The following is a 23,591-nucleotide window of genomic DNA, read 5'->3' on the forward strand; positions in this document are numbered from 1 at the left end:
ACACAAGTATTCTGTATTCTTTACTGTTTAGTTTATTAAACCAGTAGTTCTTAATATCAGTTCTGGGCTTGTACTGTAGCCTACTTTCTTTTGTTCAAACCAGATCCTTAAATGGAAGCCATTTAGTTTACTTTTGTTTCCTAACTTCATGGTGATCACTAGTTTACTTGTCCATCTTTTTCCTTTCTTTACAAACATACAATGGCATCCATTGTACTATCATAGCTAATCTTATTTTGTTTGCATTTAATTACTGAATGGCAGATGGATGGATGAAGAGAACTTTATTTGTCCCCATGGAGGAAATCTGGCTTAATATGAACTTCAACAAAATTAAGAAAAAACTTAAGACAGAAAGTGAATAAATTAATGAATACTGAAAGCGATAACTGCTGTGAACATCTGTCTGAAGAACACAAAATAGTAAAACCTGAATTGCTGTCAATTTCTAAGATGGGGTAACCACCTCAGCGTAAATACCACGTTCAAGTATAAACTGCTTCAGCTGATTAAAAAAGTGCGTTTCAGAGTGAAAATCAGGAGTCACTGTTTGTTAACAATGCCATGATTAGGAAGCACTGCTCTAAAGGTGACATTTAGCATTCAAACCACATATCCAAAAGGTGTCACTGTTACATAGACATTACAATTACTCTATCTAAACCAAAAAAATGAGAGAATGAATTTACTGTCAATAAATTTCTGCCAGTAAACCACCTCAGATATATTTCAAATCCCAAACGATTTTAAAGCCATAAGCACATTTTTCAAATTACAGCCAAATATTTATGAGTTTATTTGTAACCTGGAATCGGAGAATGATGGTCCAAATAAGCCCCAGTGTCAATCTGTGGTTTCCATCAACAATATCATGTGATCCCATATTTTCTAAATGCACCCTCTGTTCTTTCAGGAATTGGAGGGCCTTGTCGACATTCTCCAGGCAGTGGATACGCATTCTTCCCTTTGTTGGCTTTGGCTGAGGGCAGAAAAATGTAACAGTCAACACCAGGCATATTTACATGAACATCCAGCAGATCTGCTTGTGCCTAAAATTACAACATAACAAAAACAGAAAGGTAACTGAACCATTAAGATTGCTTCAAATGATTATTGAATTTAACTACTGCAAGTCTCTAAAACCCCATCTGAACAGAAAACTTTGTTCAAAGTCCTTCAGTTAAACCTAAAGTGGCCATATCAGAAACATTTTTAATGCTTTTTGACTGGCTACAAATATATCAGTTTTACAATGAAACACCAAAACATCTTAACTAATTTTATTTTTTTTTAAAAAGAGAGAAAAGTGGAATTTATTTAGAAAAGAAATAATTATTAGAGTATTGTTAAGTCTGGAGAATTTACCATTTCTGATTATTATATTGTCAGTCTGGGAGGTTCCCTGCGATTGTCTGTATGGGGTTTACAGATTACTTCCCATATCTATGTGCCCTTCCTTGCCTGTAGGTATTCCAGTTTCTCCCCCACACATACCCACCCAAAGACACACAAGTTAATATTCTATTCCAAATTAGCCCTGCATGAGTGTTAGTCTAAATGTGTATATGAGATGGCTTGCAATGAAGTGGCTCTCTCTGCTGGGTCGTTTCCAGCCTAGTGCTGCAGGGGTACACTCTGGTGTCCTGTGGCCCTGAACTGGATTAAGCAGTCTTTATTAAGAATATTATGTTATATTATACAGTATATCCATCTATTTACCCAAGTGATTCCATTGCAGGGTCGTGGGGAGCAGGAGCATACCCGATAAGCATTGGGTGCAAAGGAAGAAGCAACCTTAAATGGGATGCTAGTCAACTGCAGGGCATACTTCTGTATGCATACACACAGTAAGAAATAGACAAAGGAAGGTTGTCTGTCACACTACACACACCTCTGCAGGATGTGCAAGGAAGCCAAACTACTGAATGAAAACTTGCAGATTGTACAAAGTCCAAACAGGCATGGCCCGTAATTAAACGCAGGTCCACCTTTATTATATGGTTTATTCAGCCATTTCCTAAGTTGCTTAATCCAACTAGGCTTCACAGGGAGCCAGAATCAATATTATATTTCATTTCTTGTCGGGAATCTTATTTTAACCAGCTAGGACACCCAGGTTAACATCAGCTAGTATTAACATGCTTGTCATTATGTTCTACCTGACAGCAGGTTCAATAAAACATAAGCAGCACATGCACTGAAGTGTTGATATAGCCGTTCTTTTTGAGTCATTTTTTTCACTGTAAATAGTCTGCTTCGTGGTATAGAAGCTATTAACATAAAATAGAATCATTAAAGTTGTATCACCAAACAATTTAAAAACACAAGTTGAATTTAGTGTCTGTCAATATCTTTTTATATAATACGGTACCATGGCTGTCCATTTGTCTGTCCATGATTTTAAATTACCTGTAGCTCGCAAACTGGTTGACCTATTGACCTGAAATTTGGTGCACATATACTACGTGATGTCTACTATCCACATTCGGGGTGATGATTGCCCTCCAAGGTCAAAGATCAACCCAGGAAGGTCAAGGTCAAAAATCAAATAACCTGTCGCCTAAAATTTGGTACACATATACCACATTGAAACTCTGCTCTACAGCTTTATATTAGAAGCGAAGAATTTTTGAATTATTACTCTTTTTATTTTATTTTATTGTACAGTAGAATCAACTTTCAGCAGCGGGCAGCAGGGGCAGCCGTGTGGTGGATGCATATGGGTGCGGAGTATGGTCAAGTCAAATATATTCACTGCACGTTATCGTGCAGTACACCATTACTGGTTATTTTGTAATTGGCATGGACACATGACTAATTATACAGTTAGGGACTAATTACAAGTTGCCTCTACTTGGGTAACGAAAGCAGATGACAGCAAAATTTAAGTCGGAAACACTGATCAGTGCAGTCATTCCTCTTCAAAAAGTGGATTAAAATACATGAATGACACCTGAGGAACATTGCTGCCAATACTGTCACATGCCACAATGATTATCTCTGCAATAGCAATAATTGAATGAGTAGCTAATTTAATTAATTGGTACATTAATGTAATGAAGAGACAAACTCTCTTTTGAAAAGGTGGATGACATGTGTTCTTTTCCTGGCGATCGATCGATCGATCGATAGATAGAGATAGATAGATAGAAAAGGCACTATATAACAGATAGATAGATAGATCGATAGATAGATAGATAGCTTTATTAATCCCAAGGGGAAATTCACATAATCCAGCAGCAGTATATAGATACAAAAAAAAAACACAATATTAAATTAAAGAGTAATAAAAATGCATGTAAAAACAGACAATAACTTTGAATAATGTTAGCGTTTACCCCCCCGGGTGGAACTGAAGAGTCGCATAGTGTGGGGGAGGAACGATCTCCTCAGTCTGTCAGTGGAGCAGGACAGTGACAAAAGTCTGTCACTGAAGCAACTCCTCTGCCTGGAGATGATCCTGTTCAGTGGATTCTCCATGATTGACGGGAGCCTGCTCAGCGCCTATCGCTCTGCCACAGATGTTAAACTGTCCAGCTTCATTCCTACAATATGAATATCTGCAAACACAACTTTGAAAGATATATCCCTCACAGAAAGGGGTCTTGTACAGTATAAATCCAAAATCAAGGTGCTGTGTTTCAATAGACACTGATACTTACACAGGAGGCAGTTAGGGTTTTATCCATTTATTTGCTTCAATAAAGCACTATTAATTAATGGGGATCTAGCATTTGTAGTAGATGCATATCAGATGGCAAGTTACTGGGAACAATTGTCCTTTATTTGTCCTCCTGACTAGAGAGCCTACTACATTAAGCTGAATTCACTATCATATTCCTACAGTCATTCCAGAACTTTCCAAGCTTTATGACATTACCATGCTGAGAAAGATCACATAGTGGTGTATTTAACACAAATGTTTTGCTCTTGAAGATAACAGAAAAAGCAGCCATAGTCATTTTAAAAAGAAAAATAGAGACAGACAGTAGAGACATGGCCTGGGCCACCCTGTCCAGAATATTCCTCAGTTTGACTAGAGCCCAATGCATTCACCTAATGAGGCTCAAGAAGAATCTGATGTACTATGTATTTGTATTTAATGCAGTGTATTTTGAACAGGTGGTGTTCACGTTTCAAGTAGCAACCCCCTCTTATTTGCATAAAGGTTCTGCTCTCTCTGTGGCCAGAATAGGACCTCTGTTGTCTCCAGGGACTTCAAACTCTGCACTGACATAACAAGTGCTGAACAGTCTGAAGTCTCTTAGGATTCATAAACGTTGTTCATGTATTAAAACAGAAAACTAACTAAAGGATATACAGCTATTTTTTACTCCATGTAAATATGCCATTATAAGTGTGCAGCCGCCTCATTTTTTTATGAATACTTGCAAAAACTTAAGTATTTATAATTTATGATGTTATGTAATTAGATTCTCTTCACTCAGGCAATGCTTCTTTCACACATTCTCACTGGGATCTCAGGATGTGAATCCGGGTCTGCATTTCAAACAGCATGTGCAAAAATCAATCATTTTGGATAGTTGAGGCAAAGGAGAACTCCTATGGTTCAAATGGCTAATTGGGCTTCTGGCTGCAAGGATATCCCTTCACTGCAGCCAGCTTGTTCCATTTGAGCTCCATCACAGTTATATACAATAGGAAACGTCACTTTTTGAATGCATCCTAGGACTGATTATGCGTGGATCCTTACCGATATTGCTGCTGTTGTTTTGGGTTTAATCTTCCACATTTCTGTACTAATTATATCCATGCCTTTTGAGGCAGTCTAACAAACTAGGTGGTTTTTTGTTCCATATTTGAACTCTTCATGAAGGTTGCTTGAGAAACATATTTCAGAGACTTGGTATTGTAACTTGTGCGTCATGATCGTCTAATGCAGTCTAAAATGCATATGCCACGTGACAGCAGACTCGAGCTGTTCAACTCACTTTCAGTTCTGCAATTAATACAACAGAAATTCCTCAAGTTTTTCTATAGAGCATTCTGTCCATCAACAACAGAAAAAGGGGGCAGAATTGTAAGTTTTTTTTCATCTGCTTTTGTGATTTGCAATTGTAATTAATCACCCAAAAATTTTTAAATGTCATTTGAAGTTGCTCGTTTTATATTTGCCACTTAACATTGCTCTTTTATTACTTAAAATGATTATTTCTAAGGGTAAGCTGCATTGCAGATTTACAGTGTTCACTGATGGCAATGAGGAAGGAGTAAATAAGGTGTGGAAGAGTTGAACCCTGAGGATCATAACAGCAGCTTTTTGTAGCCAGGTATTATAATGATGAGGAAAAAGAGCAAATAGGGGAAAACAGAGGTAAGAATCACTATGCAATATTTTAGGAGTGGTTGGGATGTAGAAGTCAATTTTGGGCGGGAGCTACACACTAGCCACTTTGCGGATCTGCCACTCGTGTATGGGGAAGTGGATGTACAATTTAAACATGGGAATTGTTATATATGCATAATAGAACGATATTACTTCATAGTGACTAATTAACCATAGTAAAAAATAGTAAAATGTATTTAAAAAAAAAAAAAAAAGTTTTTCTTTGCGTTACACATTTTTGTTTTGTTTGGCTTTGAAATTAATACGCAAATACTTTTTAAACTCACACTTTTACTGTAAAACTTCAGTAAAAGCAATTTTTTGAATTAAATTTTTGTCAACATCAGAGTGAATTTTGATTCCATGTTTGGACTTACATCATGACAACGCAACGTATAACTGCCCATGAGTGAATATCATTTCTTTCTCTCTAATACATAAACTGACTTTTTCGAATGTTTGTCCCTGTGATATGTTAATTGTCATAGCAAAAGCTATTCTAACGGGAAACTGTAAACGTTTTAATATGAATGGCATATAAAGATCTCTTTTGGTGTCTAATGTTATCCGCGGAAGATGTACTACATTACCTTTCTTGACGCCTGTTAAAATTGTACATGTCAGAATTGTTTGACCAATTTTTAATACAGCTTAATCTTGTCGGGCTGCACAGTGGTAGCGCTGATGCCTCGTAGTAAAGAGACCAGGGTTCACTTCCTGGCTCCTCCCTGCGTGGAGTTTGCATGTTCTCCCCGTGTCTGTGTAGGTTTGCTCCGGGTGCTCCGGCTTCCTCCCACAGTCCAAAGACATGCAGGTTACAGTGCTTCCGGAAAGTATGCACAGCGTATCACTTTTTCCACATTTTATGATGTTACAGCCTTTTTTCCAAAATTGATTAAATTCATTTTTTTCCTCAGAATTCTACACACAACACCCCATAATGACAACGTGAAAAAAGGTTTTTGCAAATTTATTCTAAATAAAAAAACTGAGAAATCACATGTACATAAGTATTCACAGCCTTTGCTCAATACTTTGTCGATGCACCTTTGGCAGCAATTACAGCCTCAAGTCTTTTTGACTATGATGCCACAAGCTGGGCACACGTATCCTTGGTTAGTTTCTCCCATTCCTCTTTGCAGCACCTCTCAAGCTCCATCAAGTTGGGAGGGAAGTGTCGGTGCACAGCCATTTTAAGATCTCTCCAGAGATGTTCAATTGGATTCAAGTCTGGGCTCTGGCTGGGCCACTCAAGGACATTCACAGAGTTGTCCTGAAGCCACTCCTTTGATATCTTGGCTGTGTGCTTAGGGTCGTTGTCCTGCTGAAAGATGAACCGTCGCCCCAGTCTGAGGTCAAGCTCTGGAGCAGGTTTTCATCCAGGATGTCTCTGTACATTGCTGCAGTCATCTTTCCCTTTATCCTGACTAGTCTCCCAGTTCCTGCCGCTGAAAAACATCCCCAGCATGATGCTGCCACCACCATGCTTCACTGTAGGGATGGTATTGGCCTGGTGATGAGCGGTGCCTGGTTTCCTCCAAACGTGACACCTGGCATTCACACCAAAGAGTTCAATCTTTGTCTCATCAGACCAGAGAATTTTGTTTCTCATGGTCTGAGAGTCCTTCAGGTGCCTTTTGGCAAACTCCAGGCGGGCTGCCATGTGCCTTTTACTAAGGAGTGGCTTCTGCCTGGCCGCTCTACCATACAGGCCTGATTGGTGGATTGCTGCAGAGATGGTTGTCCTTCTGGAAGGTTCTCCTCTCTCCACAGAGGACCTCTGGAGCTCTGACAGAGTGACCATCGGGTTCTTGGTCACCTCCCTGACTAAGGCCTTTCTCCCCCGATCGCTCAGTTTAGATGGCCGGCCAGCTCTAGAAAGAGTCCTGGTGGTTTCGAACTTCTTCCACTTACGGATGATGGAGGCCACTGTGCTCATTGGGACCTTCAAAGCAGCAGAAATTTTTCTGTAACCTTCCCCAGATTTGTGCCTCGAGACAATCCTGTCTCGGAGGTCTACAGACAATTCCTTTGATTTCATGCTTGGTTGGTGCTCTGACATGATATGTCAACTGTGGGACCTTATATAGACAGGTGTGTGCCTTTCCAAATCATGTCCAATCAACTGAATTTACCACAGGTGGACTCCAATTAAGCTGCAGAAACATCTCAAGGATGATCAGGGGAAACAGGATGCACCTGAGCTCAATTTGGAGCTTCATGGCAAAGGCTGTGAATACTTATGTACATGTGATTTCTCAATTTTTTTTATTTTTAATAAATTTGCAAAAATTTATGTGTAGAATTCTGAGGAAAAAAATGAACATAACAAAATGTGGAAAAAGTGATGTGCTGTGAATACTTTCTGGATGCACTGTAGATGCATTGGCGATCCTAAATTGTCCCTAGTGTGTGTTTGGTGTGTGTGTCCTGTGGTGGGCTGGTGCCCTGCCTGGGATTTGTTCCTGCCTTGTGCTGGCTGGAAATGGCTCCAGCAGACCCCCGTGACCCTGTGTTAGGATACAGCAGGTTGGAAAATGACTACTGACTAATCTTGTCCTATTGTACAGCCCATCACTCAGACATAAATTCCGCAATATTGTTACGATGCATCCTTCTTTCAACAGTAATTCGGCCGGTGTAAGATGGTTGTAGATATTCTACGGGATATTGTAAGTTGATGTTTTCAACTTCTGCACCATCACCAACAACTGTTTTAGTATAGTCTATTCATACAAATTTAACCAATTTGCCGTGTAACTGATTGACGATTTTCACATTAATTCATTTGACTTCGTTTGTCGGTGCTAGGATTGCCCGTGTACTCATTTCTGCTGTTGATAACCCTTTGGGATGAAATTCTTCAATAAGATTTGGACATAAGTCTTTTATTGGGGAGTTAAAGTGAGGAAAACATAAAAATTTATAAGAGCTGAGAGCACAGGAACTGTGTCTGACAAAAGCATTCACACAAACGAGAGGTGAAAGGACCATGGGCATGGGCTGTTAACCAGAAATGGTTGAGAGGAAGGCGGGACTTAAAAAAATCTCTTGGCATTAGTCTTGTCTCAACATTTTCTTTTATAACAGAGAGACAACACAATTTCATTTTCAAGCCAGCTCACTGTACAATGTTACAAACACTTTGATTCACTCATTTTTAAATTCTTGGACACACTTACTCCAGACAGGTTTGTGTGGGGCCAGAGCCTTATGCAGCTACATAGAACATACTACTCAACCTAACATGCACGTGTATTAAAACCAGGGTGGAAACATGATTATCTTGAGAAAACCTGCAGAGAGAGGAAGGCGGGAGAGGCAAGGAGAGACACCTTATACTGTCTGTGTGTGTTTAGGGTGTTGAATTCAGAAAATTAGCAGATATAGTAAACTATGTTTGTTACAGAAAATGTTACCTGTTAATTGCCTACAGCAAAAACAAGCAAAAAAAAACCAAATGATGTGTATTTATGATGACATAGCCACTTGAAAGTTTTTAAAAACTGACTCCTTATTTCCCACAATCATGTCCTGACAGAACCAAGTCTCAAAACAAGACGATTTTATGTAATATGATGCATAGCACATGTCTAAACATATTTCGGTTACTCAATTTTAAATAATATTTAGTGAGATATATTTCTGAAACGACTGAAATAAAGTGCATAAATGTTCAGCAGTAAAAAAAAAAAAAACCTTCCTCATTTTCCAATAAATGTTAATGGATTAGCTTCTCATTCTGCTATTATTCTTCACTTCTCTACTGCTATATGATATCTCTGGCAGGCATTTCTTACCAGAGAGAGTCTTCCCTAACAGTTTTATTTAGGGATATGTGTTACACTTTTAAATGATTAATAAGCTAGCTGTCTTACTGTATCAGCTTTACACAGAATACTCCCCTTGCTCAATCATTTACAACTCATTTAAATGTGTTCAACCTGAATCTTAAACCTTTTTGTTATCCTGCCTCGTTGCTGCATTTCTCTAGATATGTGTACAATAAAACAAACATAGTGAGATATTTATCTGAATTATGTGCTGAAGAAGCCAAAGGGAAGGTGGGTCTACTTAAAACTTCAAGTTATCCGACCTACAGGAAATGGGTTCATTATGGAAATGGTGTACAGAAAGCAAAAAGGAATGTTTATCTATTATTGCTGTTAAATTTTGGCAAGCTACTACACTTCAATAAACAAAGAACCCCTTCAAATAGCAGCATAAAGTAGATTATTTTTCACTACATTTGCAGGATAATATAGTACCTAGTCTGAAATCATTTACAAGAAACCTGTAATGTGCTTCAGCTTACTGACTGTGTACAAACAGATCACCATGACTGCTATCCTAATGGAAGATTAATGGCACCATTTGTTTTATCATTTCCAACCACACCTAATTCTGGCAATGGAATCTATGACCAGTGTTATTAGCTCTGCTGACCGTTCGTGTGACACAGTTTTTCTAATTGAAGTCATTTTATGAAATAATTCAAAACGGGCTTCTCCATCTTATTAATGGCAAAGATGGCTAACCACTATCTTTCACCTTGGTTTTTGGTACTTACAAGCCTCTCTCCAGAGAGCACTTCGAGTAGCTTGATAAGCATTCGACCATCACGTAGGTCCATATACAGGTCTGAGATGCGACAGGAGACACGCGCCAGATGAGAGTTGACCCATTTTGTGAATGTCTTCTTTTGTACAGCTTCTCGTTCATCTGTGAAAAAGAGAAACAAAGCGATCTTATTACTTTATGTTTCACATGTATGCTATACAGTATATGTACTCTGTGAAATATGTAAATCAATCCTAAATTTACAAACTGATTAAAAAAAAAAAGAAAAATTTGATCTACCCTGATTCTGAAACTTCAAAGTTCTTATGAGCATACAGGAGACTATAAAGGTCAATAATTGAGATCTGACACTACAGCTGCTATTTCCCTTGCAAATTGTGTTCTGTGTCTCATTCAACAAGTGTACTCACTCCAGCAGGTCATAAAGGAACAGATGGTCAGTTCTTGTAATTATCAAGTGTGGTCAGGGGCATTAAGCATGCATGCACAAGACAAAGCCAATGGTTTTGTCCTGGGTTACCTTGCAGCATTTTCAAACTATGAAATGTCAAGATTTCTTGTGAGAATTACTTAAATCTTTCAGGGTGGATGTTGACTTTTGTCAAAAGGAGGGGTTGACGGTGGTGATCAACTGTGAATAGTGACAAAAGCTGCCATTAGTCGGACTCTATTTGCTAGAAGGAAAATTAGTTTAATTGGTTTCACCGTGATTCCCTGCGCTCACGTGAGTGGTGAGGAGCAAATAATAGCAAAAATGTCATTGACGTCTGGCGTGAGATCGAAGCGAGTGCATAAAGCAAAATACTCCGTGGACGACGTTTTGCCTATTTATCACTGAACTGGACTCTCACTTGTCAGACTCTGATTTTGATACAAAAAAAAAAGGTAAGGTACCAGCATCAGCTGATTATCGGTCCCCAGCCGATAGTAGTGCTGAATGGGTTCATGTAGCGGAAGCACCTATGGCAATGTTTACCTGGGAGGGCTTCAACTTACAATGACAAAGAGCTACAAACCAGACTACGATGCACTGTGACTGCCAGTGCTGCCCTTACCACGCGAAGACAGCCTGGCAGCCTGTCTGCCATGGATTCCTGGTAATCTGGAGGCCACAGCACATATCATAAGATGTTTTATGAAGATTTCTGTGTGAAATCATTGCTTTGTGTGCTTTTCAAAAAATTGTGTTTTTTAGAAAAATATTCAAACCTCAAAGGCTTTTTTTGAAAGTATGATGTGACTATTTAGCAGAACACGCACCCTGACGCCTAGCTGACTTACAAATTTAATTATAGGATTACATTCAGCTCGTCTGATACTTTTAGTGACCAGGTGAGGTATTACTTTGTAACCTTCACTAAGAAAGTGCATCTTGTTGAAACTATCAGATGCAGATGAATGAAACAGACTACAAGGTCAGTAAAGATTCTTGATTCACATGAAATATGGTTCAGCTTTAGTACTAATGTTGTAACATGGAAGTTCTATCATATACACCAGATGTTCAAGAAAAAATAAATAAAACGCTAAATTATGTGGAGAATAAACTGTAGCACCTTTCATGGAGAACAATTTCCCAAAATGACCCATAAGAAAAAAGTAACCTAATCTGTTTGTGTAGTTGTGACATGGGCCAGAGAGAAAAATTGTGAGGTGGCATTTGAACCTGTAGAAAGTAAAGCAATCCAACTATCATGTACCCATTACTTAAATCATGAACAAATTATATTTAACATTTATGTGGTCATGATAGGAACCATATTGGCCAAAGTTACCCAGCAACACACTGATGGTTTGAACAATTATAATTCTGATGACACAGATTTCAGTTTTGTAACTGGACAAGTACCATGACAAATGCAGACAGTAATTATCGGATTCAGACTCATCTGTTGTTTTTACTTAACTAGTAATCCAGTGTTTATACACTTAAACCATTCCAAGATTGGATGTCTGATCATTTTGTAGTTCTCCTATGCTTACAGCTAAGCACTTCAAGCAGTGACTGCCCAAAGCCCAAGACTGTGCATAAGATTGGTAAAGAGATTTGGTATTTGCTAATCTGCCTGAAGCCATTGCTAGTCTCTTCCTCCTATAGTGCTCAAAGGCTCTAAATATAATGCAGCTATATATTAACAATGTTTTTGCTATTCTAAACGACCAGTAATGGAATGGAATGATTGATTACCTGCAGATAAATAAGCAGCATGCAAATTGCTTTTTTATGTACATATTGTATAATTCTAAATGCACTGGCTTACAGTCAAAGAAGTTTATTTGATGCAGTATTAACCTGTAAGTTTTTACAGTTTGCCTTGTGTATCTGTAGCACTCTTACTAGAAAGTCAAAGTGGCCAAGAGGTCAAAAAATCAAGCCAGCTGCCTACAGTCACCATCTTACTTTAATCACTTTCAGGTTTCTCTCTCAGTTCTGCTGTCACTTGCGAGTGTACAGGACATTCTTTTATAGAGTAGCAAGCTCCTCTGAGCCCCACCTAGCTTTAATTGACTCCAGCTGTCTAGGCATGATAGTAGTAAACCAATTATTTAATGGCCAAAATTCAGCTATAAGAGTGCAGTGTTACACTCCCTTTGTATGGGCAATATGGTCTCCTTAAGAGCACCACCAATAACATACACAATCACTCAGAGGGCCTTTTTATTAGTAATAGTAAAAACATGTCACTTTTCATTATCACCAGAATCTAGAACCAAGTTAGTTCAAGAAAGTCAGTTCTCTAAAAGACATGATATTTGTACACTGGAAAATGGAAAAAGCAAACACAAGCAACTTATATTTGCCCACCTACCCGTATTGAAGATCGTCATGATCAATTTAACCTTTTCATAAAAGAAAGGGTAAAAAAAAAAAAAAACAATTTTTCAAGGTCAATGAGAGATTAAACTAGACAAAGAATGTTTTTACACCAAAGGTGAAGATCACTACCGAAAAGGGCAACAATGGACTTGTTGTCAAAGACAAAACAAAAAAAAAAAAAAGGGAAAACTCAAAAGATGTTTCTTGAGAAATTAAATTGCTGACATGCTGGAAAGAGGGTCTTTCCTTAAACTGCACTGACAAGCCTGTAGGGCTGAGTAGCCTGTTCTCATCAAAACTGCCTCAATGTTTATAATTTGAAACAAAGCACAGACTACGTTAGAGTATGCAGCTTGCCCTTAAAGAAGGTTGCTGCCAAAACCATGTGATCACACCCCTAAGATGTCACATACATACACGGGTAGGGCATCTTCCCTAGTAACATGTAGTACTACCAATACTTTAACATAATCCATGAAATAACAAACAAAAATAATCTCTCTATTACAAAAGCAAATCCCTCGACGAGACTTTCTCTGAGATCATTTCAACTCCTGCGAGAAATGATTTCAGGTCCCTCAAGACAAAACTTTTTGCCAAGAGATTTTGACAAGTGCCGTCCTCCTCTCAAACATTTACAACCACGCCCACGATCCAATCACTTCTCATTTATGTGAATGCAATTGTCAGACACAGTTCCTGCGCTCCACGCTCCAAGCGGGGTCAGAAATAAAAGACAAAGAGTAGAATACAAAGTAGAACGTCGTAAAGAGGTCCAAAAACGTTGGCGCAATACACATACAGAGCAGGTTAGAGATTATGAAAAGTACTAAAATTTAAAAGTCTCAACAAACTGATAGTAAAGATCGCATTAGCGCTAACAAATGGAAATAACGGAAAAGCGAAAAGAGATTGAATATATGGACAAAGGTGATATGACTGAAGTATGTAGTTGTTGTTCGGATTTAAACTTTTTAAGTCGGAGACTTGCAGATCAGGTCTATTTCGTGTTGCCATCAGGGAAAAGTAGTGTTTCTTCCCAATGAAGAGGCACATTCACAAGAATTAAAAGATTGTTGTTTGGTGAAAGTTATATCCACATACGCGTGCAGCAGAGACGCAAAGTGGCTGGTGCTTCCACTGTCCACTCACTTCTCATTCGTGTGAATGCTATTGTCAGACACAGTTCCTGCGCTCTAAGGGTAGGAAATAAAAAGAAAGACTAGAGTATTTTATAACAATACAGACAAAAACTGTTCTCTCTTAATCCTGAAAAAGATATGGCCTACATTACTTACACTATTGCTGTTTATACTGTTGTTTTAACTTTCTTCTGTGGACTCCTTTATGCTTACACACACCACTGGCTTCGAACAGCTTTTTTTCATATTCATCTTTACACTTCCTTCCTACAGATGAAATCCAGATGCCACTAATGACATTCATCAGGTCAAACTGTAATGGGGCTTCCTCTGTGCTCCAGTGCACTTATGACCTTCTTTTGCACAAAAACAATCCAAATAAATAAAGTCAACAGTTAGTTATGGTGCCCAGGAACACAATGCTCTGACTAAAGCCCATGCTATCTGCAAAATGATGAAAACCAACACTTTGCTTTCCAGTGGAGGTATTCTCAATGGTCTGGCTTTCACCTACAATGCAAACTCTTTCTAGGTGGTTTCTGGGAAGAAAATAATAATAATGTAGCCAGCTGCTGCCTGGTTCCTGGTAATATCGAAGACAACAGCCTACATTTAATGAACTTAGATGCCTCTTAACAGCTTGGCACATTTATCCATTCATTTTCTGAACCCAACTGTCTATAGCAGGGTTGCAAGGAAGCCACCGCCTTTCCCAGAAAGTCCTGGGCTCAAGGCAGGAACAATCCATGGACAGTGCGCCAGCTCGTCAGTGGGTGGACACACACAGACACACATCAGTGGCCAATTTAACATTACCAATCCAGCTATCCTGCATGTTTTTGGATTCAGAAGAGGCCCACACAGACACTGGAGCAGCTGGGACTTAAACCCTGGTCTGCATATTGCCTTGAATAAGCTAGTTAAAAATCAATCCACCACACGGGTACTATGATTGGCACTGCAATTTCTGTAACTATCTCCTTTGTAGAACTCCAAATGTCCATGTTCCTTTTTAATTCAAGAGAATGTTTTCCACAAATTATTTAACAATATTTTAATAAAGCTATGTGTGGCAGGTTATGAGCACACAACAGGATGACTTCACATGTGGATTATGTGACAGGAGTAATACAATATATTTTTTTATTGATGTTTTGATATTGTTTGCTGTTGGTAACCACAGATTTATATTGTACCAGAAACATTTTTTGTTTTATAATCTCCATTCTACATGACAAACATGAGAAAAAAAAAAATCTTAGTCATCACTATAAAATGACATGTGATAAGTAACACAAAAAAACAACATTTGTGGGTGTGATAGTCCTTTAAATGAGTTTCAACTCCTATTTCAGTAGCACTGAGCACAAGTCAGGAAATAGTGCTGGACAGGATAGCAACCCATCATAAGGTGAAGACACGTAGACCCCTGCACTCACTGATTGGCCAGTTTGGGATATAAATGTCACATACAAACTTTAATCTAATCAAACAATGCACTTTGGGATTTTAAAAAGTCTGATTTACATGGGGGTTGTCAGAAAGATGCAAATATTGACATTTCTCAAGTGTTGTATTTTACATTAACAAAAAACACAGTAGCTCCTACAAATCAACATTGTCATGTTCAGACAGGTCACTTCAAAGTGATTTGCTTTTGTACGGAGACTGCATCAGTGCATTCAGTTCCAAGAAGTGTTTAAAGATTTCTGAAGATTAATCACAACTCTAAGTACAAAAAAAAATGTTTTAAGTCTCTGCTGCAGATCTCATGTTTTTGGGTTGACTATGCATCAGATCTTGGTCAGACTTGCGCGGTTAATTTATGTACAGTACTAGGGTGCAGTTTACAACATATTTCAAACAATTAAAATCATGTTATCTTTAATCCCCTCAAAGTAGAAAAAAAATCAGCCAAAATAAGAAGGCTTTCAATTGTAGAGTCATTACAACAAAGCAAAAAACTGCCTTCAGCTGTTGCCTCCTTATCCAAACTATTGTGTGGCGTTTGCGTGCCAAAATTAAGAAATACCTGATGGCTTCAAAAAATGTTACTAACCAATCAACTTGTGAGCTTAAATTCCTTCACGATGAGATGCTTAAAAGCAAGGCAGACTTACCAAGCTTGCACAGGACAACAAGAAATGTGTGCGTCACATTAATATAAAAGACTACTGAAACTACTGTTTTACTACTGAAATGACCTTTGGAAAAAGTATTTAAAACTTTATTCACCGTTACTGAATATGAATGGCTACAGCAGAGGGCAAAGATCACTTAAATGAATGTCCTGTGGAAATAACAGACATATTTCTATAAACCATGTTTGGGTACTTGCAGCCTATGTTAGAATAAAGCATCTGCTCTTATCATCAGACTAACATTCTTCCCCACCCAGTCCTCCCCATATTTCCCCCCTGTAACATTGATGTCTTTTTGATAGTCTTAAGCACAACAAAAAAGTTATGATTTTATCAACAACTTCGTTTTGGCTCACATACATCATACTGCTATTGTTCCTTGTTATGCCCATTATTAATGGATATGGATCTAACAAATGGTTTACGACTATCCCTCGGATGTGTTTTACGAACCTGAACTCATGAGAGGTGTGACCTGAGGTCAAGTTTTAAAAACTGATTTTCTCTTTGGAATATTTGCTTCCTATACTGGTAACGGGGGTTTAAGATTAATAATTTTAGATTCAGATTTACAATTTTATATTGCGTGATGTTATATGTTACTAGTAGTGATGAGCGAGCATGCTCGGCCGAACATGTGTTCAGCTCGAGCATCGCTATGCTCGGAGCATGGTGCTACTCGAATGAACACCACATCTGCTCGTGTGCCATGCTCAAGTCTCTGCCCCGCATATTTTGCGGGTTGGAGACAGTCAATCAAGGGGCAGGTGAGTACTGCCCTCACTGTAATGCCAGTAGCCATGTCAGGTGCTGGCATTACAGTGATTGGCTGGCCGAAACACGTCATCGGGTGCTGTATATGCAGGCACTGTCATATAATGTTTTTGAGCGTCAGCTCACCTGCAGGCACTGGCATATAATGTTTTAGAGCGTCATTTTATCTGTAAAATTCATTTTTTGGGGGGGTTTTGGGCGTGTTTTTGTCAGTCTGTAAAAGTGGCGTACAACTCGGACAAACTGGTTCCCAGCAGTGACTTGGGAGTCCAAGATGCATCCTGACATCGTCCCCATGCTGTTCCCGGTCCATTTGGGTGGTGTTTCTATCACTTTCTGACCTTTTCCAATGGACCAGGCACCCTCCCTTCTTCAGAGCAGGGGGTGCCTGGTTGTCTCCCATTGACTTACATTATGCTCGGTAGAGCACACGAACATCGCAATGTGTTCGGACTGAACACCCGAACACTTTGGTGCTCGCTCATCACTAGTTACTAGTAATAATTATGACTTGCATACTACAAACCGTTTTGTTTTTCTTGTGGAATGGTTAACACAGTTATGAATAAGAAGAGAGAAATGTATAGAGTACTAATGACAAACTAATGAACTGGGGTGGTCATTTCAAACTCTTGACTAAAGAATTGTGCAGAAGCAAGTCAAGAGTTGTGAGCTAATAAAGACTAATGCATAATAGACAAGACAGTTTTGATTTCTTAAGAGACTGAGATCAGGTCTGCCACACTGGTGGAGGCCTACAGATGGCAAAGTTGGGAGGAGAGTGAGATAAATGCTCAACTGGTGCGGGGGCAAATGAACCAGAGGGAACAAGAGAGAAAAGGGGGAGTGCTTTTTTGTGGTTCTTAGCCTTCCCATCAGATGTGCAGTATCTGTGTAGTTAAGCCCTGAGAGGGAAAAGCTTTATTACTGTACCTTTGTTTGTTTCATACTTTGAGTAGTTATTTTTGTTTAGTAAAATTTGAAGTGTAATTGTTCATAAGATGCAATGACATTATCTACAATCAATTTTCTAAGTGTTTTAATTCCGGAACATTTTCCAAACATTAAATACTGTGTAGGTTTGAGAGGGTAGAAAAGGTGATGATCATGTAGAGGCGCAACAGATAAAACCTTCTCAGTCTTAAAGTGCTTCCTACATTAGCTCTGTATTCTGAATGATTGATGGACAATTGGATTATTAATATGTTGACGATGATATGTACTTACTGGGGCACAAATCAGGGCACATAAAGAAATACAGCAAGATTTAACTTCAAGTGAAAACCAGGCTTGTGTACATTCATCAGTCTGTGTCAATTTCTATATCTTTATAGCTTGTGTATTTGCTGCCCAGTAATAAATTTAAAGTTAGGTAGTTCCATGCCCCCTTCTGCTTTAACCCTTCGGATGTGTGGATGTTTTAAATTCCAAATGAATGAGGTTATTATTCATTCTAATTTCTTAATTTGTTAATGTATAAAGGAATGTCCTGAAATAAAAAAATATAAAAAAGCTTGGGAAGGATGTTCATCTTAACAGCAATGATTCTCCCTGCTAATGCGAGATGGTTATCATGGTTAAAATGGTTCCGTGCAAATAGCAAAATTGTTGAAAATGATCTTTAAATTTACTTGTGATGTTTACCCCCCGGGTGGCGCAGTGGTAGCGCTGCTGCCTCGCAGTTAGGAGACCCGGGTTCACTTCCCGGGTCCTCCCTGCGTGGAGTTTGCATGTTCTCCCGTGTCTGCGTGGGTTTCCTCCGGGCGCTCCGGTTTCCTCCCACAATCCAAAGACATGCAGGTTAGGTGGATTGGCGATTCTAAATTGGCCCTAGTGTGTGCTTGGTGTGTGTCCTGCGGTGGGTTGGCACCCTGCTCAGGATTGGTTCCTGCCTTGTGCCCTGTGTTGGCTGGGTTTGGCTCCAGCAGACCCCCGTGACCCTGTATTCGGATTCAGCGGGTTAGAAAATGGATGGATGGATGTTTACCCCCCAGGTACTTGAAATAATATGCTAAAATAAATGGGAAGATGTCCAGTTTAATTTTGTGTGCAGGAGAATTCACTTTTTTAATTTTAATTCCAGATATCTTTTAAAATTCTGCTAGTAGTTTGGGGGTCTGATATATACAGTACCATATCATCTGCATATAGTGATATTTTCTGTTCAACTCCTTCTCTGGTAATCCTCTTTATCTCTGATACATTTCGAAAGTGAATGGCCTATGGCTTAATGGCAACTGCAAAGAGCAATGGTGACAGGGAGCATCCTTGTCAAGTACCACGTTCTATAATTCAAAATAATGTTGGTAATACAAACAGAGGCTTCTGCACTAGTTTGATCCATGCACATATATTTGGGCCAAGCCTAAATTTGTGCAATGTGGTGAACAGGTAGTCCTATTCAACCGTAAGAGAGAGAGAAAGAAAGATCTATTAAGGGTTGGTACTTCATGATAACCCAGGGTGCATGATACCAAATTTGGGTGTTCTTAAAATTCCAAGTTTAAATTAAACTATTTTAGGAGGTGAATGCTTTAGCTACAAGTACCTCACATTCTGGCATATCTAGTAAAGATGTCCTGTCAATCACTGCATTTAAATCAAGTAATTTTAACAACAACTCTGTTTCAGCCTTTTCTGTCTATGTCATCACACCCTGCTAGATATAGAATCTGTAAAGATGTGTCATTTTCTCCATTAATGTATTCACATAAATATTAATAAATTAAAAGAATAATGAATAGGAATAATTTAATTTTAAGATGTCCATGCTATATATACTATATGCAATGGTATGTTTCTATTTATATATTTGAATGTAAATACAGCATGATGTTTTGGGTTGTGTTGCATTTTATTAAATATTTTACTTGAATTCTATTAGGAGGCATGGTGGTGCAGTGGATAATGCTGGTAAATTATACATCCAGCACCCCAGGTTCAAATCATGAGCCTGGCCATCTACTGTATGGAGTTTGTATGATATCCCCATGTTTTCATGGATTTTTCTATGGTGCTCCGGCTCCTCCCCACGTTCTAAAGAGTGCATGTTATGTCAACTGTCATTTCTAAATTGGCTACATGTAAGTATGGATGCATGCGTGACAAGGCCCCTGTGATGGACTGGTGCAGAGTCCAGAGCTGGTTCGTTCCTTGATCCCAACATTGCATGGACAGGCTCTGGCACCCCATAATCCTGGAATGGATAAGCAGATTTGAGAATGTTCTATTTCTTAATGTCTACAGTGCAGTGTGGCTGCATACAAATGGACTGAATGAAACATCGCAGATGGAAATGACACAGTACAATACCAAAAGGTGTCCAATATACTGTCAGCCAACAACTCCTGTTATGTTGCAGAAATCTCTTTATGACTCAAAATGTGAAAAAATGAAAACTAACGTTAAACACCATCATCTCAGTGTGGGCCAGCCTTTAGAAAGTGTATGAGTTTTATAAAGCATCAAAAGAGTTCAACTAACAGGAGTAATCAGTAAAGTGACTAACCCTCATAACATGGAATACCTCACACTCCTGTACAGTTGACTAGATTAACACTTGAATATATAAAGATTGCTAAGCCTTGCAAAATCCTGTTTTAAGCATAAATATATATATATATATACACTAACACAAAAAAAGAAAATCAAAGTCTAAAAATTAACACCCACAGACAGAAAGGAACACTCCCATGTATTTTTAGGTTTGTAAGTCAAACAGAGGATATGGGTGGAGCTGTGTTTGTCAAGGGGCTAGTAAACACATTTTCCCAGGGGGCCACAAGTTGTGTGCATCTTGAAAAGACCACAGCGTTCAGGAAATAGGAAGCTGCATTCACAGCTGTATTGATAATATGCAATCAAACTGTTATCTTGCAGCAACAGTCAAAAGGATATTTCCCTCAGCGGAAACACCAACAACACAGCAATTAGCTGCAGTGATCCAAGCCCTCAGGACTACAAGATATGCTGTGATTTATCCAAAGGCACTGAGGAAACAGAAATCGTAGGTAGCTTCAGCCCTCCTTTGTCGGTTTTGTCTTAGGGTCGACCTTTATTTGGATGGGGTATCTTGTTCAAAGTTTTCACTGCAGACCCTCTCCTGAGGCACGAACATTTAAACTACAAATGATTAGGTGATCCAGTAAATTATTAAACCACCACAGGAATTTTTTTAAAGCTTTGAAAAAAACATGTGTAACCTAGACTTCAAAATCTTTGTTAAAAGGCCCATAAAATGTTAAGAAACTTTAATTTTACCAATAAAAAAAAGCGTAAAAGACTGTCACAAAGATATAGATGAATAAAATAAACTGCATAACATTTTACATCTCTTCTTAAGAAGTTATATCAAGGAAACGGGGATCAACCACACAATTTTATTGTTAATTGATTTTGATCCTATTATGAATCTGCTTAAATACGAAAAAATCTACATTAAACAAGATTCCACAAAATTGTTATTCACCACTACAGTCATGTCAAAGCTAAATGCTGAAAATATATACCTATAATTTCAAAAACTTACAGAAAATCCAAATCCAGCAAAGTCTTACCAGCAGCATGTGTCAATGATATGCATCAAAGTACTTTGGGAATGTATAAGACGCAATGCAGACAGTCTCCGAAGATTTACTGTTTCAGAGTAAATGTAAAATATAAACATATGTCATTTATATACAATATACCTGCAGTTTTATCATTCAGAATTATAGAGAAGGACAAACAAATTGTAATTGCCTTTACTACACTATTGGCACGTAGACTTATCTTGCCCAACTGGAAGAATCCTAACTCACTTCTTTTAAGTCAGTGGATATCCGATGTTATATATTATCTAAAATTGGAAAAAAATCAAACTCTCACTTAGAGGAGCTGTACAAAGTATTTTCAAAACCTGGCAGGATCTGATAAATAACATTTTAGAATAAGTATTTAAATTGAGGAATTGGATTCTCGCCCCTCTTTTTCTATTCTTTCTATCTTTATTTACATACATACATTTACACTGCTGATCTAGCTGTCTTTCTCATGGATGGGAGTTGATTGCTTTCAAACCAGTTTTTTAAAATTTGAATTGTATGTATGGAATGTTTATGATTTGAATAAAATAAAATATAAAAATTAAAAAAAATTATTGATGGCATATTTTCTATGCAAACAGAATTGATGGAGCTTAGTCAGTGCACTGTGGATTGAAACAGCAGCCTTATGCTACTTGGTCAATAAGCCACATTGCAAAATTAAAAAAAAAAAAAAAAACACAACACAAATAAATCATAAAGACTGGTTTAGAAAAAGAAGACAGGCTGCTCTTATAATAGAAAAAGCTCTTTCACAATCAATAGATCCTTATTTGGCATATGCAGCTTCTAAGATTCAAAGTTGGCGGCCACCCAGCCCTTATCTTTGAAAGTGGGCTGCAGAAAACAGAGCCAAGGTAAGTCTTCATTCAGAGACTCAGATGTGGGACAAGCATTTCAGACTGGCCACAGAGCACTTCTGTGACTTCTATATTTGTGCTACATCAAAGTGATTAAAGGGGTATGATTAATCACAACAGCAGAAAAAATATAACCTGTACATATAACCTTGACTAACATCAAGAGAGGCTTCACTCTACGAATGACAAAGATGACAAAGTGTTCAGAGAAAAACTGGAAGAGTGGGAGTGGCATCAAGCGAAAGTAACTGACTACTGACCTTTTTTCTCTCTGCGGGTACAGTAATGTATGCTTCTAGTCAACAAAATCTACCTGCTAAACTGAGGTAGGGTGAGAAACCAATAAAAGTGAATCAGCAAAAGTAAAAGGTCAAATAATTAAGCAAAATGAACAGTTACTAAAGGGTGTCACTGTACCACAGAGAACAGGAGTGCTGCCTAACAGAACATGAACTCCAGCTGGGGTGCCTGCTAGGAGGCATTTGTGGTTCTCTCTCTGTTTTAAGCGGGTTCACTTGGTTCAAAGATGTTCTTTCAGTGTCTCAGTGTAAACAATACTATGGGTTGGCGGTGCACTCAGAGTCGATATACAAAGAAGCTACAGGAAACATGAGCTGTAACATGCAGTTCTTTTCCCCTTCTATTGAAAGGCTCACATGTATTCTCCAAAACTAAAGAAAACGTTTTGACACAACATAAAATGTTGCAGGACACTAGCAACATATGATTATGGGCTTAATTTACAGCAGCATCATTAACCCAACATTCAATCTTAGCTGAGACTCAATAGCTAATATAAATTCAACAATCGCTTATTTTCGATAACCAAATGGGGGCCGTTCTTGTAGACACTATTAAACACAACAATAATGAAACCTGATTACTGACTTTATAGCAGTTGACTTTGTAATCTGACAGTTGGGGTTAAAAATTGATGTTAATTATTAACAGCAGAACTTCCCATAGGAGCTAAACTCAGAACCTGAGGATCACATGCTCTTTGTTCCACGCTAGGATCACATTATCCAGGCACATACTCCTCAGCTGTAAAATGAAATGCACTGTTGAAAATAGCCCTTAATATCAGTTTTCCACTTTCAAACAGCAAAGACATAAGTAGTTACAATACTCTAGATTGTGGTGTCAACTGAAATTTACTTCATTTCTTTGGAATGCATGTTCATGGCTATAACCTCAAAAAGTGTTTTTGAGTAGAACACAAGTTTGTTTGTCCAATGGACTTTTTTGTCCATCTCTAGCTGATATTACAAACAATCAGTACTCTTAAATACTGTATAATCTTATTATGAGTGACATTAGTTTAAATCAAATCACAAAAAAAAAA

General features: G+C 38.3%; 1 protein-coding gene across 2 annotated transcripts in view; it reads right to left on the minus strand.

Moving 5' to 3' along the window:
• Nucleotides 1–23,591, minus strand: part of sptbn1 (spectrin, beta, non-erythrocytic 1) — a 262,319-nt gene that overhangs the window by 71,726 nt on the left and 167,002 nt on the right. For both annotated transcript variants that reach the window (XM_039738921.1, XM_039738922.1), the window contains 2 exons: nt 9,918–10,069; nt 806–979 (listed from right to left, as the gene is read on the minus strand). In XM_039738921.1, coding sequence (XP_039594855.1) covers nt 806–979; nt 9,918–10,069 — 326 coding nt within the window. The remainder of the gene's footprint in view (nt 1–805; nt 980–9,917; nt 10,070–23,591) is intronic.

This window comes from Polypterus senegalus, chromosome 16 (genome assembly GCF_016835505.1).
Source record: "Polypterus senegalus isolate Bchr_013 chromosome 16, ASM1683550v1, whole genome shotgun sequence".
Classification (NCBI taxonomy): domain Eukaryota; kingdom Metazoa; phylum Chordata; class Cladistia; order Polypteriformes; family Polypteridae; genus Polypterus; species Polypterus senegalus.